Here is a 14959-nt window from a genome sequence, read left to right as displayed (position 1 = left end):
CGAGAGAGGGAACACAAGCAGGGGGAGTGGGAGAGGGAGGAACAGGCTTCCCGCTGAACAGGGAGCCTGATGCAGGACTCGATTCCAAGACCCTGAGATCATGACTTGAGCCAAAGGCAGATGTTTAATGACTGAGCCACCCAGGAGCCCCTATGTGATACATTCATTTTTGTTTTTGTTTTTGTTCTTTTAAAAGATTTTATTTATTTATTAGAGAGAGAGAGAATGAGAGAGAGAGAGCATGAGAGGAGGGAGGGTCAGAGGGAGAAACAGACTCCCTGCCAAACAGGGAGCCTGATGCGGGACTTGATCCTGGGACTCCAAGATCATGACCTGAGCTGAAGGCAGTTCCTTAACCAACTGAGCCACCCAGGCGCCCTATCTGATGCCTTCTTGTGAGGGATGTGGAACCAGCTAACACATGTTAAGAACCTGCTGTGTGACCGTGGCTGTTACATATGCTCATACATAGTATCTTATGTAATTATTGAATTTGTGTAAGGCAGGTGTCCTACATTGTAAAAGCAACATCTGTTCATGAGAACTAGTGCAGGAGAATTGAATGTAAAAGTGCAAAGTTCTCATCTCAGCCTCCCTATCGTACTTCCTGAGTTTAAGCTTCAATAGACTCTATTATGCCCATTTTATATATATTAGAAATGAATCTTGATGAAATGGTGATCTAGCTAAAGCCACACCTCAGTTGCAGATCTGCAATTTGACCCCACGTCTCCTCCTAGAGTGGCAGTGTTTGCTCCAGTGCAGGCCTGTAAGCAGGCTGATGTCCCTGGCAGCCCTGTGATTTCTCCAGTACCTGGGGAGGAACATCGAATGGCTGGGACATCTCTAAAGACTTGCTTTTCATAACTTGCATGCGTTCTCTGTGCTTGTCCAAAATATACACCACAACTTGCTCAGAGCTGCTGCTCAGAAAGGCTCCCTCTGTGTGTGAGAAGCCATGGCCCAGTGCTAAACCAGCATTGTGAGTTCAGTGGAATGCTGGGCAGGGCCTGTCACCCCCAGTGGGGAGAGTGGGAGCATTGGCTGGGCTGTCTTCTCACTCCGTGCTCTCTTCCTGAGTAGCTCCATCCTCCCCTGTGATCTCAGTGGATGTCCATGTATATATTTACGTTCAGCTGAGATCTCTTGCCTAAGCTCACGTATCAAACTACCTACTTTTTATTTCTGCGTGTGTGCCCTGCGGCTCAGTGGGAAACACCCCCTTGTCTCTCCCCAGTCCCTGCTTTTACCCATTTGTTCAGACCACACGTTCTTGATGTGCACATGCCCCCCACCTGCACATCCTACCATCGTCTTGTCAGTTCTGCTGTTGTGTCGTAGTTCCTGAGCGCCCCATCCTTCTGCGCACCCACTGCGGCTGTCCTGTACATTCAGTGTCCTCTGTCTCCTAGCTCCCCCGGAACAGCGATTCTCCCGTCTTCTGACTCGTGCTCGCTCTTCTCATCTGATCTCCGTGCTGCAGCCAGAGTAGTCTGGAAAATGTGGTTGCTGCGCACCTGTGTAGAACAGTTCACTATTTCCATTTTACCTTCAGGAGCCATCCAAGCCCCAGCCTGGCTTATCAGCATGCTGTAGGATACAATCTGTTGCCTCCATCTGCCTCCTTCCTCTTCCCTGTGCTCTGTGCCCAGCCTTAATAATACCAGCGAGCATTCGCACGGTGCTCCCCACACACTGGCCCCGCTCCAGTCCCTGCAGCTTTGTTAATCTTCACAACACCCCCCTGTCGTGAAGACTTAGAAACCTCATTTTTCCAGCTGCAGAAAGCAAGGCACACAGAGGTCAAGTCTGCGCCCAGCATCCTAGAGTTAGTGTGTGGCACAGCTCAGATTGAGACTGAGGCCACCCGGCCCTGGATTCCATGTTCTGCGCTGCTGGTGACAGGCCTCTTGCGGATCTGCTCAGAGTCATCCAAACACCCTGTGCTCTTTCCTCCCTGAACTTCTGAATCTGTACTCTACTTCCACCTGGGATACGTGCTCTCCAAACCTGGCCAACTTCTGTTCACCCCAAGGCTTCGACCTGCTGCCGCCCCACAAATGCACATTAGCTATCTCTGCTGTGTGTGTCCATGTCTGGTAGTTCCTTCCATTATGGCACTGTTCCCTTACTACTCTAAGTTAGTACCCCACACACTGCAGTCTCAGCAAGGGTGGGGAGCTGCGTGTCCCTCCGGGTCTCTTCACTGCTCTCGCCTCATTGCCTGATGTGTTCCAGCACACAGTATCTAATGAATGCATGTTTCTATTCTTAAAAAAACAAACCAAGTAACGATGTTTAGTGTTCTCCTTTATAATACAGGTTGTTCCGGTTATAGGTGAGGATGTGAGAATTTGAGCTTGGGAATTGGAAGAGCACCTGACAACTGTGCATATGGTCTTATAAAAAAAAACATTTAGTTGTAGGACTTCTGTCTGATGGCGATGTTAGAATTTTGGGGCACCATCAGTGTAAACCGTAACAAGTGATTTGTCTCAATATTTTATTAAATATTTTATTATGCAAGTAATCTGTTATCATTGTAGGGAATTAAAAGTAAGAACAGTTTGGGGAAAAAATACAGCTAAAAATTTCTACCCTGCACAAATAACTGAACATTTTGGTGTGTGTGCTCTTGATTTTTTTTCATGTTTGTCTGTCAGTCTATCTGATTGTTTACGCATTTTTCTAAGTGTACCCCTACTAGATGTGTTTTTTTTGTTATTTGTTAGTTGTTTATTTATCAAGACAAACTATTCCATAACCCAATATTCGTGCTTCATAGTTCAGGAACACAGGTCAGTGACAAACTTCAATTGACTCAACCCAAAGAAATTCTTTACATTCCAAATCACTTTGCACTCTGAAAGATACCAGCCCTCCTCATCTCCTCAAAATCTTTCACGGAATCGTAATTTCTGTAGAAATCTGCGTATGCCTTTTTTCTTGGTTCGGCCACAGCAAACTTCTAGAAAGTTGCAATCCCCATGGATACAACAACGTGAAATCGCAGACGCTTGGCCAGAAGGCCTCGCATCTGAGGTTCCGTCAAAGCCCTGGAAGCCATGGTAGTTACTCTCCTCTACGCCAGCCTCAAACCTAACGCCCTTCCTACCTGATCACTATATGTGTTTTTAAAAAAGATTTATTTATTTAACTTAGAGAGAGGGGGGAGCAAGCACAACTTGGGGGAGAGGAAGAGAATCTCAAGCAGTCTGCTCTCCAGTGAGTGGGGAACCTGACACGGGGCTCAGATCATGACCCTGAGATCACGACCTGAGCTGAAATCAAGAGTCAGACGCCCAACTGACTAAGCCATCTAGGTGCTCCTCTATGTGTTGTTTTTTAACTAGTTTTTCTCCCTGCGTATTTCAGTGCTAATAAATGCACATGGATATGATCACCTAATTAGTGACTACATTATTCCAATATATGGATCTTGCATAGCTACTACTGGTGGACTCCTGGGTTGTGATTAGATTTTGCACTGATATAAATAATGTTAAAATAAACCTTCTTTGCAGTTCTTTATACACACACCTAATACATTTCCTAGAAGTGGAATTGTTGAGTTTGTGCTTTTTTTTTAAAGCCTTTTATACATATTGCTAAATTTCCCTCTAGAAAAGCTGTGCCAGTTTATACTTCCATGAATGATGTAGGAGAAAGTTTTTCTCACATAGACACTAGCAATTGGTAGTCTCTTCGGTCTTCTAATTTAATAGTTTCTGAAAGATGCCATTTTAATTTCTACATTATAGATTCCTGGTGAGGTAGATTTCCTATTTCTTGGTCACTTGTATTTCTTCAGTGACTTCTGCGTCCCTGGCTGTGGCTCAGTCTTTATGAATCTAAAGAGCTAACAAGCTTTGAAAACACACAGATCTGGGTTTGAATTTCAGCTCCACTGTATTGGCTGTGGGAATGCTGGCAAGTTGTTTAACCTCTCTGAAACTCCGCTTTCCCAATTATGAATATGGAGCTGAAGATACCCATCTCATTGTGCCATTGTTAGGATCAAATGAGAGAGTACGGGTACTGCGTGTGGATAGGAGGTGGCTGACTGAACCATGGTGCACTTCGCGTGTTAATCTCTAGCCCTGGAGTCTGTGCAAGTCTCTGTATTTGCCCAACAAAGCCCCACTGACTCCTTGAGTGTGCTGTTCCGTACAACCCATCTGGCTACGGTGGACAATTTAAGGTGTCACCTGTCTTCTTTAGGGCTTGCAGCCTCTATGGAGCATGTTCTCATGATCAGTTTGAAAGATAATGAAGTGGAAGGAAACCAAGCTTTTTGCCACAATGATTGTTCCAAGTTTGTTGCAAGTGTGTACGTAATCGTTGTATCGCAAATTCACTTGAGGCACTTTTGTCTGTTGGACCATTGCAGAAATACGGGGTTGCAGAAGGCAGGGCCCTAAGTGAGCTAAGGGCCATGGCCAAAGCAGCCGGGGAAGAATGCCCTATGTTCACACCACCTGGAGGAGAGACCTTAGACCAGGTACGTAGCCCTGGGGCAACTTGCCACATGGATGAACTTGCCAACATCAAAGTAGCTAAAATTGGGTTTCTTTTGTAAATGAAATATCTCTAAATCTTAGCTAAGCTGTTTGAACATTATTTGGTTCCTAAAACAACTCTGTGTCATGTTTTTGTTTTTTCCTTTTTAAGCTGTCTTTCTTATTTACTGTTAAGTTGACAGTCATTGCCAACACCAGACTTAAAGGACATGTGTTATTAGATGGTACTTGAAGAAAAGGCTTTGAATCTGCAGCAATACCTTCAGCAGTGGTAGTAGTAGGCAGGAGAGCAGTGGGTGCTGTTCAAGGAGAGTGGTAGGCAAAACACTCGAGGCAAAATAATTCAAGACTCACAATCTTCAAGCCTCTCCCTCCTGCATCTTTAGCTCTGTAAGTGACCCCATCACCGTGCTTGCCTTTCTTGGGAGTGTCCTGCTTTTGACTTGCATTATTGGGAATTGCTTCCTCTAATTTTTATTTTCACAATTTTCTTGGAAGGACTTTCTGTTAGTTTAGTAAAGGCAAGACATTTTGTCCTTGGTGGTTGCTCTAACCGAACTGATGTGCTCTAGATGCAGTTACCTAGTTAACGCTTCGATGGGCTTCTTTTTTAGTTGTAAGTCGCCCTAACTAGATTGTAAATGCTTCAAAGTGAGGAATTAGAAATCGTGTCTTGTTGTGCCCCAGTGTGCCTCCATCATTCTAGAAGTTTGGTAGGCATTTACTGGTGATCGGATGACTAGAAACAGAATCTAATCTGCTTCTGTAATCCTTCTGTTTGACCTATTAGAAAAATCCAGTCAGTCGTGTTTTATGTTTGTGTTTTAAGACAGTCATTAATGCCACTTTATTTTAATTTCTTGTAGGTAAAAATGCGTGGAAAAGACTTTTTCGATATTCTTTGTCAACTGATCCTGCAAGAAGCAGGTCAGAATGAACAGTTTTCCCAAGGAGCTCCAAGCAACTGTCTGGAAACTTCTCTGGCAGAGATATTTCCTTTAGGAAAAACCTGTGCCTCTGAATCTAATTCAGACAGTGACGCACCAGGATTAGTCGCCAGTGTCTTAGTTGTGAGTCATGGCGCTTACATGAAAAGCCTGTTTAATTATTTTCTGACTGACCTTAAGTGTTCCTTACCCTCTACTCTGAACAAATCCGAACTTATGTCAGTCAGTCCCAACACAGGGATTAGTCTCTTTATTGTAAACTTTGAGAAAGGAAGAGAAGTGAATCCAACAATCCAGTGTGTTTGTATGTACCTACAGGATCATCTGAATGGAGGGACTGAAACTCACTAAAATTTAAATCTACATCAAAATCTAGCAATTTTGAACTTTTGAGGGAGTGCCTTTGGCTTTTTTTGTTTCCATCCTCTGCTAGTGCTGATTTGGAAACAGTTAAAAAGCTATTACAGCAGGTTATAAAGCTTGAATGGAATCATGGCCACAGAGAACACTAATGGAAACCATTTAGGACTGACTTATTTTGTCTTGAGTACACTTGGCATTTTCCAAAGTAATTTTACCACCCTGGTCAGTTACATATCTGGATTGTAAATGAAGCAAGGAATTCAGTATTGCAAATTGAGGGATACATGATCTTGTAACTATTTTTTTGCTTTTACTTTATGTTGTTATTTTTCTTTTATATCTGAAAAATCTAGCCTGTTCTATTGGCTCTTGGTAAGATACTGTATGCTTTTTACTATATCACCCAGTGCTTAAAAGAAGGAACTATTTATAATTCCCATTGCATATTTATAATAAGAACATACTGTATTTTAAATGTCCTTTAAATGAAAAATTTTTAACCATCCTCTGTTTTGTATAAAACAAAACGACACTGAAATTTTTAATATAGAAATCAACTGTTAGAATTTTTTACTATGGAGGGTTTGAAATATGGATGAATGGAGATCATGGTTGCAGACTGGTCTGGTGAGAAAGAAGAGAAAACATCATTTGACTAAGAAACATTGAAGAAGAAATCTCTGAGCAAAAGAAGATAAAAGAGCAGCTCTTTCTCAACCAATTTATAGGCTGAAGAATTTAGTCTGGGGAAGGCTGATGAGAATCAGTGGTTACTAGCGAACTACACAGTAACCTCAGAAGGAAGGGGGATGCTTCCTTGGAAAGAATGTTGCTCCGGTAACCCCAGCTGTGGGTTTTTGTGGGGGGTGAAATGCTTCCTTTGTCCACCAGATGGCACCAGAGCAAAGGGATTTTGGTTAACTGAATTTTGTACTCAAGATTGGCCCCTCAAAAAATCCTCACCGAAATGAAAATGTTTTCCATGTAGTTTGCTTTTAAGTTATCATGCTGATGAATGCTGTGAGTCTCACTTTACAAGGGTATTAATACTAAAGTTTGTTGGTGAAGGCCAAAATCACACGTAGTCGAAATTTACCGTGGACAGCCTGTAAGTCCTATGTGAAGTTCAGTATTAACACTGTTCTCGGTGGCTCCATCCCTGCCCTTCTGCCAGCACTGGAAGAGTGCACGTGGCTGGGCACTGGAGGGAGGAGTCCGCAAGTGAGAAACTTGAAAAGGGAATCGAAAAGGATGAATAATAATAAATGTCTGCATTCTCACCATCCAGAAATAATAACTTCCCCCTTCTTCCTTTTTTTTTTTTAAAGAAATTAACACAGTGAGGTGTAAGTGAGATTCCTTTAACTAGTCCCCGCAGTGCCATGCCCTCTTGTACTCCGCAGAGACCACCAGGGTGCGGTGCGTCTGTGTGTCCATTCATCTGTTCCCGACCATTTACCTGGATCCTAAGGAAACGGTATTGCTTCAGTGTTTTTTCAAATGTACATAAATATCATCAAATCTGTATTCTGTATGTTCACGTACTATATCATGGGGCTCTATCTATGTTGATATGTATGGATGTACTTAGTATCACTGCATTCTATTAAATACACGTGGCACATTTTGTTCATTTGGTCTCCTGTAGTGGACATTTGTGTATATTCAGTATTTTCTTTCAGGGAACAGCCTTCTGCCTCTCTCTTGGTACAGTAGCATAAGAAATGTGCATCTCCAGTTTGATAAGAGTCAAACGGGTCTTAAGAGTCGCCGACCTGGTTTTCCGTCTCACTGGCAATATTCGGAAGTTCCTATTTTTTACATTTCTGTCACACTTGATGCTGTCTGATGAAATTCTACGAATCTGATGAGTGAAAAGTATAATGTCATTGCTTTAATGAGCTTGTACATGATTCCTAACGAGTCTGGGCATTTTTTCCATGTGTATTGACAGGATCCCCTCACTGGTGATCACTGGTGTATGATCTTTGCCTGGTTTTACTGTTGGACTCTGGCTTTTTCTTAGTCAGCTGCAGAGTAATGTGGCAAATATCTTCCAGTTTACTTACCTTTTACATGATGTTTATTAAGCATTTTTTTAAATGTTAAGTGTCTTTTGTTATTAAGTCAGATCATTGTATTGTGTCTATTATTGTATTCTACTAGGAGGTCATAGAGTGGCTTCCAACTTTCTTATATTTTTAAAGGATTTTAAAGGATTTTTTGAATGCCAGATCTTCAGATTATCTAGAGATTATTTTTCTATGATATATGGTAAGAATTCAAAATTTATATATTTTTTCCTTGTAGTAAAAAAGTTACCCAACATCATTATTAGGAGCTGGCCAAGTGATTTGTGATTCTACTCTATTCATACCTCCATGGGCCCATATTTGCTGGAGTCAGTGGGCTTGGTTCTGTTTTAGTGAGCTAGGTAGTCCCATAACAATATCATAATTAGTTCCTGTAGCTTTGTAACTTCATATCCTGTAGGGTACATAACTCCTCTTGTTACATTTTCTTTTTTTTTTTTTTTTAATTCAAGTTTAATTAGTTTCAGGTGTACACATATAATGATCCAACAGTTCTGTGCGTTCCTCAGTGTTCATCATGGTAAGTGTACTCATAATTTCCTGCAACTATTTCCCCTATGCCCCCACCCACTTCCCCTCTGGTAACCTGTTCTGTACATTTACAAGTCTGGTTTTTTGTTTGTCTCTTCTTTCTTTCTTTCTTTCTTTCTTTCTTTCTTTCTTTCTTTCTTTCTTCTTTCTTTTGTTTTGTTTCTTCTATTTTGTTTCTTAAATTTCACATAGGAGTGAAATCATGTGGTATTTGTCTTTGTCTGACTTAGTTCACTTAGCATTATATCCTCTAGGTCCATCCATGTTGTTGCAAATAGCAAGATCTCTTTATTATGGCTGAGTAATATTCCCTTATGTATATATACAACGTCTTCTTTATGCATTCATCTGTTGATGGACACTTGGGTTGCTTCCATGTCTTGGCTATTGTAAATAATGCTGCAGTAAACATATGGGTACATATATCTTTTTGAATTAGTGTTTTCATATTCCTTGGGTAAATACCCAGTGGTGTGATTACTGGATCATATGGTAATTCTATTTTTCATTTTTTGAGTTAGCCCCACACTGTTTTCCACAGTGGCTGCATCAGTTTGCATTCCCACCAACAGGTCACAGAGGTTCCTTTTACTCTGTATCCTTGATAACACTTGTAATTTTTTTTTTTTTAGCCATTCTGATAGATGTGATATCTCATTGTGATTTTGATTTGTATTTTCCTAATGATTGTGATACTGAGCATCTTTTCATCTATCTGTTGGCCGTTTGTATATCTTCTTTGGGAAAATGTCTATTAGGTTTTCTGCCCAATTTTTAATTGGGCTATTTATTTTTTTGGTGTTGGATTATATTAAGGTCTTTCTATATCTTGAATTTTCATGCCTTATCAGATATATCATTTGCAGATATCTTCTCCCAGTCAATAGATTGTTTTGTCGTTCTGTGGATGGTTTTTTTGCTGTGCAAAACTTTTTATTTTGCTATCGTCCCATAGTTTCATTTTGCCGTTGTTTCTCTTGTCTGGGGAGACATATCTAGAAAAATGTTTCCATGGCTGATGTCAGAGAAATTACTGCCTATATTTTCTCCTAGGAGTTTTATGGTTTCATGTCTCACTTAAAGACTTCCGTCCATTTTGGGTTTGTCTCTGTGTGGGGGGTAGGAAAGCAGTCCAGTTTCATTCCTTTGCATGTAGCTATCCAGTTTTCCCGGCACCATTTGTTGAAGACGCTATCTTTTTCCTCTGGCATGTTCTTGCCTCCTTTGTAGATTAATTGACCATATACGGTGTGGGTTGATTTCTGGACCGTATTCTGTTGTACTGATCTCTGTGGCTACTTTTGTGTCATTTTTCTTGTTTCATTTTTGTAGCTATCCAAGCTATTTTTGTGCTCCTTTATTCTTCCGTATACATTTTAGAATCAGTTTCCAGAAAAATTCAGTTGCAGATTTATTTGGAATCCAGTGCATTTGTTAATTTATCTGGTCACTCAATACGTATTTCCCAAGCATGGCACCCACATGTCAGGCTATTATGAGAACTATTAGAACTGTTATCAGAGCTGCAAATATATAGCAGTGAACAAAAAAATAGTCCAAGTCTCCATCCTCTTGGAACCTGTAGTCTATCAAGGAAGACAGGTAAGTAACATCAGCGTGTGATCAGTGAGAGAAATGGAGCAAGGTAAGGCAAATAGAGACGCGAGGGAAGATGCTGCTTTATTTAGGGTTAAGTACAATAGGGCTTTCTAAAGTGTTCTCAGAGTTCTGAAGGGCTAGAGTGAGCTCTGCTGACCTCTGGGAGAAGAGCAACCCAGGTAGGGAGTAGAGAAATGCAGAGACCCTGAGCAGGGATCTTACTTTGCACATTTGACCTGCAGTGGGAGTTGGGAGAGTGGTAGGAGAGGAAGGCCAAAGGGAAGGGGAGGTGGGGTGGCCCTGTGGCCTACACTAAGGATTATGGAGAGCGTTTGTTGATTGATCATTGTCTCATGGGAGCAGTCGGTGGCCCAGGAAAGGTTTGTGGTCAGAGGACTTGAATGCAAGTTCTAGGCCTGGCTCATAGTTTTGTGGCTCATATGGTCTCTTAATACACCTGAGCTTCTGTTTGCTCACACTAAATAGAGAATAGTTCTAGTAACATATGTATGTATGTGTGTGTGTGTGTGTGTGTGTGTGTGTATGTGTGTGTTTTCCTCCTGAAACCTGAGAGTAAGGTGGAGATGTCATGCTCTTTGTGTGTTTCTTAAGAGCAAAGACGTTCTCATATAAAGCCAGAGAATAAATACCAAAACTAGGGAATTTGATATTGGTACAATCTATTATCTAATCCACAGACCATATCTAATGTTTCTAATTATTGCACGGATGTGCCTTATGGCTGATTTTTCCCCATTCTAGCATCCAGCCTAGGACTGCTGCGTTTAATTGCCAGGTCTCTTCCTTCTCCTCTGATGTGGAATCATTTCTTCGCCTGTCTTCCTTGACCTTGTTAAAAAAAAGAAATTATGTATGCGTGTGTTTGTTTATTTATTTATTGTTTTTCTCCTGATTCTTCTCATTATTATTAGATTCATGTTATGCTTTTTGTCCGAATTACCCTAGAAAGGTTGTGTCCTTCATGAGTCTCATCGGGAAGTCCATGGTGTATGTCCAAGTCTGTCTGCCACAAAGTTGCTGTTTATGTGGTTCCTTGTTGAGTTTCTGCCCTCTTTTTTTAGTCTCCATTGATTCTTCTTTTTCTAAAGATTTTATTTATTTATTTGACAAAGAGAAAGCACAAGGAGGGGAAGCAGCAGAGGGAGAAGGAGAAGCAGACACTGTGGAGCAGGAAGCCTGATATGGAGCTCGATCCCAGGGATCATGACCTGAGATGAAGTCAGATGTTTAACCAACTAAGCCACCCAGGTGCTCCACTGATTATTTTCTAACTCTGGTTTTACTTCTGTATTTATTAATGGGTATTCTACAGTAGGAAAGAACTTTCCCTCCTTCCCTACCTGTTTATTTATACCACTGTGAACTCAGGGGTATTCAGTGACTGAGAATTCAGTAGTATTGTTATTTTGTGCTCAGATTGTCCCAAATTTGTTCCGTGAGGGCCCTTTCAAGGTGCTTCTTGTGTGCTGTTGGTATATTTCCGTCATACTCTAAGCACTACTTTCCGGCATAATAAGGTGCTCCCAACTTGGATTATTCTTTTACAGCCCCAGTCCTGGGAATTGGCTTTTTCTCCAAAAACCCTGCTTCCTTTTAGTGGAAATGACATTTAGACACCAAGATCTGGATGCCAGGTGTGCCCATTGCTAATTTCAGTCTTTCTTGTTTGTTTGTTGGTGGAGGTGTTCTTTTAAGTTTTTTATTTATTTGTCAGAGAAAGAGGGAGAGAGCACTCACAAGCAAGGAGGAAGGGCGGGGTGGCAGGCAGAGGGAGAAGCATGTTCCCTTCTGAGCAAGGAGCCTGATATGGGGCTCAATCCCAGGACCCTGAGACCGTGACCTGAGCCAAATGCAGACGGTCAACTGACTGAGCCACCCAGTCTTCCTTGTTATTACTGCATTAAATTCCAGTGTGTGAATGTACCATAGTCTATTCTATTGTTGAGCACATAGACCATCTCCAACTTGGAAGCTATTATGAAAATGCTGCTGAAAATACTTTTGTTTTTTTCCAAGTCTTTTGCAGACATATGTTTTCATTCCTCTTGGGTAGCCACCTGGGAGTGCAATTGCTGGGTAACAGAGTAGTTGTGGATGTGTGCTTAGTCTATGAAAAATTTGTCCGACTTTTCTCCAGGGTGGTCATATCATTTTATGCCCACCAATAAAGTATGGCGATTCATATTCTCACCAACATTGGATATCCTAAGTCTTGTTTTAGCCATGATGGTGGATATGTGGTGGTATCTTGTGGAGGTCATAATTTTTACTAATTCTTTTCTAATTTTTACTAATTTTCACTAATGATATAGAGCACTTTTTCACATGCATATAGTCTATTTATGCAGCATTCTTTGCAAAATGTCTTTTTTATTTTTATTTTTTATTTTGATTTTTTTAAAAGACTTTATTTATTTATTTGATAGACAGAGATTACAAGTAGGCAGAGAGGCAGGCAGAGAGAGAGGAGGAAGCAGGCTCCTGGCTGAGCAGAGAGCCCAATGCCGAGCTCGATCCCAGGACCCTGAGACCACGACCTGAGGCGAAGGCAGAGGCTTTAACCCGCTGAGTCACCCAGGCGCCCCACAAAATGTCTTTTTTTTTTTTAAAGATTTTATGTATTTATTTATTTATTTGTTTGTTTGTTTATTTGAGAGAGAGACAGCAAGAGAGAGCATGAGCGAGGAGAAGGTCAGAGGGAGAAGCAGACTCCCCATGCAGCTGGGAGCCTGATGCGGGACTCGATCCCAGGACTCCGGGATCATGACCTGAGCCAAAGGCAGTCGTCCAACCAACTGAGCCACCTAGGTGTCCCCAAAATGTCTATGTATGTACTATGAACACGACATATTCCTTTAGTGTGGGTTGGGCCTCTGCCTTCGGCTCAGGTCATGATCTGAGGGTCCTGGGATCGAGTCCCGCATCAGACTCTCTGCTCAATGGGGAGCCTGCTTCCCTTCCTCTCTCTCTGCCTGCTTCTCTGCCTACCTGTGATCTCTGTTTATTAAATTAAAAAATAAATAAATAAATAAATAAATAAAGTGTTTCTCAGACATTTCTATCCTTACTGATTTCCCTTTTAAAATATTTTATTTATTTAAGAGAGAGAGAGAGTATAAGCAGGGGAAGCATCAGAGGAAGAGGGAGAAGCCAGCTCCCTGACAAGCAGGGAGCCTGACATGGGGCTTGATCCCAGGGGAGACACTTAACAGACTGAGCCACCCAGCCGTCCCACTATTTATTCTTTCCTTTCCAATCTACTTTAAAGGTTGTTTAATAATTTTTTTCTTTCCAGTTATTGTTCTTTTTCAAGTATGGATTTTTAAAACATTTCCTGAGATTCCTGATCTGTTTATTCTTTGCTGTCATACTTTCCTTTAAAACCTCACATGTATTTATAATAGCTGCTTTAAAGTTCTTGCCTGCTAATTACAACATCTGGGTTGGTTTCTAGGGATTGCATTTTCTCTTGACTTGGGGCCATTTTCCCCTTTTTCTCACAGGATGTGGGTGATACTATGTATGGAGTCTGGTTTATGTCATCTTCCTTTAAATGGCATTGAGTTTGTTCTGAAAGACCGTTAAAGCAGCGGCAGAGCATTGTGGCCTTGTCAGGCATGGTGTGATTCAGGTCTGTTTCAGTTTCAAATTTAGCTTTTGGGGTGTGTCCTCTTAGGGGCCCATTCTAAAGATGTGGCCTTTCAATGTCTCAGTTAAATGTCGATGTGCTCAGTGAGCCCCTTCACCCTGGCCTCGTTGGACCTCTGATAGTTCTCAGCATTTTTATGGCCTCTGGTGTCACTCCCTGCTCATCTCCCAGTTCTGTAGCAGAAGGTCTTTGTAGGGTCTTGCTGAATTTTGCCCTGTGCAGGTGCAACCCAGCCCTTGGCCAGAGGCCTGCAGTGAACGCGCAGACTGTGACGGCTCCCCTCTGCGCAGCTCTCCTTCCAGCGCCCCTGACCCCACGAAGCCAGCTGCTTTCTCAGAGCAGGGCAGTTGCTGCCCCTTTCTGGGCTCCGTCTCCTCCGTGTTTTGAGGACAAGAGAGGTGATCATGGTGACTTGCTGTTTTTCTCCCAAAGATGATAGTCTGGAAACAATTGCCTCATCTATTTTGTTTTCTAGCTGTTTGGGCAGATGGTACCGGTTCTGTCTTATGGCCGGAAGTTAGGCAGTAAGTTAGTTAGGATGTGTGCAAGTTATGCACAAACAGTAAGTATTTATACAAATACGTGTAAGGGCTGTAATGCTATCTTTATCCCACCAGGATTTATAATTGTACAGACAAGATAAAGGTTAGGCTTTAAATACTGGGTGTCCTGCCTATGGTTAGATCTTTGAAGCTTCTAGCAGCCAGATTGCACAATGTATCATAAAAGTGGGATGTACACATTTTTCTTCACTTACCTTCTCCCACTCTCACCCCACTAACTGTGTTGTGTTAAAAAGTTATAAATTTTCCTCTCTTCAGGGAGAACTTTCATGGACAGAGAAAAGAACTCTTCCAGGTCTGTGGAGGGGCAATGTTTATAGGACATCTTTCTCTACAGTGTTTAATTCTCCTTCTGTAATGGAAGGAAGACCTATTTATTCCAAAATGGTTACTTTGGCACAATGGTTTATTTGGGCCAGCAATAAAACAGAATCACTTATCCCTTCTGCCTTTTATTTCAGAAATACTGTGGAGGGATGAACTTTATAAGCAGAGGCGATGTTAAAAAACAAAAACAGGAGAAATTTTAAAACAATAATCTGCCTTTGGAAAGTCTTAACATTTTATGTGATTAAAGAAATAAGGCATTTGATCTTTAGTCCTGTATTTGTCCTGATTCCTGTCCCTCCCCCTTCTCTGTGGTGCAGAGGACTTGGTATTCAGACTCTTGGAT

General features: G+C 41.6%; 1 protein-coding gene and 1 pseudogene across 2 annotated transcripts in view; one reads left to right on the top strand and one right to left on the bottom strand.

Moving 5' to 3' along the window:
• TIGAR (TP53 induced glycolysis regulatory phosphatase) overlaps positions 1 to 7463 on the top strand; it is a 29909-nt gene extending 22446 nt beyond the window's left edge. Inside the window, exons 5-6 of the mRNA XM_082737984.1 lie at positions 4391 to 4501; positions 5387 to 7463. Coding sequence (XP_082594110.1) covers positions 4391 to 4501; positions 5387 to 5818 — 543 coding nt within the window. The 3' untranslated portion in view covers positions 5819 to 7463. The remainder of the gene's footprint in view (positions 1 to 4390; positions 4502 to 5386) is intronic.
• On the bottom strand, positions 215 to 4213 carry LOC309868298 (cytochrome c oxidase subunit 6C pseudogene; annotated as a pseudogene). Its single transcript has one exon. The product of its transcript is annotated as a cytochrome c oxidase subunit 6C pseudogene (transcript).
• Positions 7464 to 14959: the final 7496 nt, after the last annotated feature.

The sequence above is a fragment of the Mustela nivalis genome, assembly GCF_964662115.1.
Source record: "Mustela nivalis genome assembly, chromosome: 7".
In the NCBI taxonomy this organism is placed as follows: domain Eukaryota; kingdom Metazoa; phylum Chordata; class Mammalia; order Carnivora; family Mustelidae; genus Mustela; species Mustela nivalis.
The sequence above is the reverse complement of the archived record's forward strand: the minus strand, read 5'-3'. Positions and strand labels throughout refer to the sequence as shown.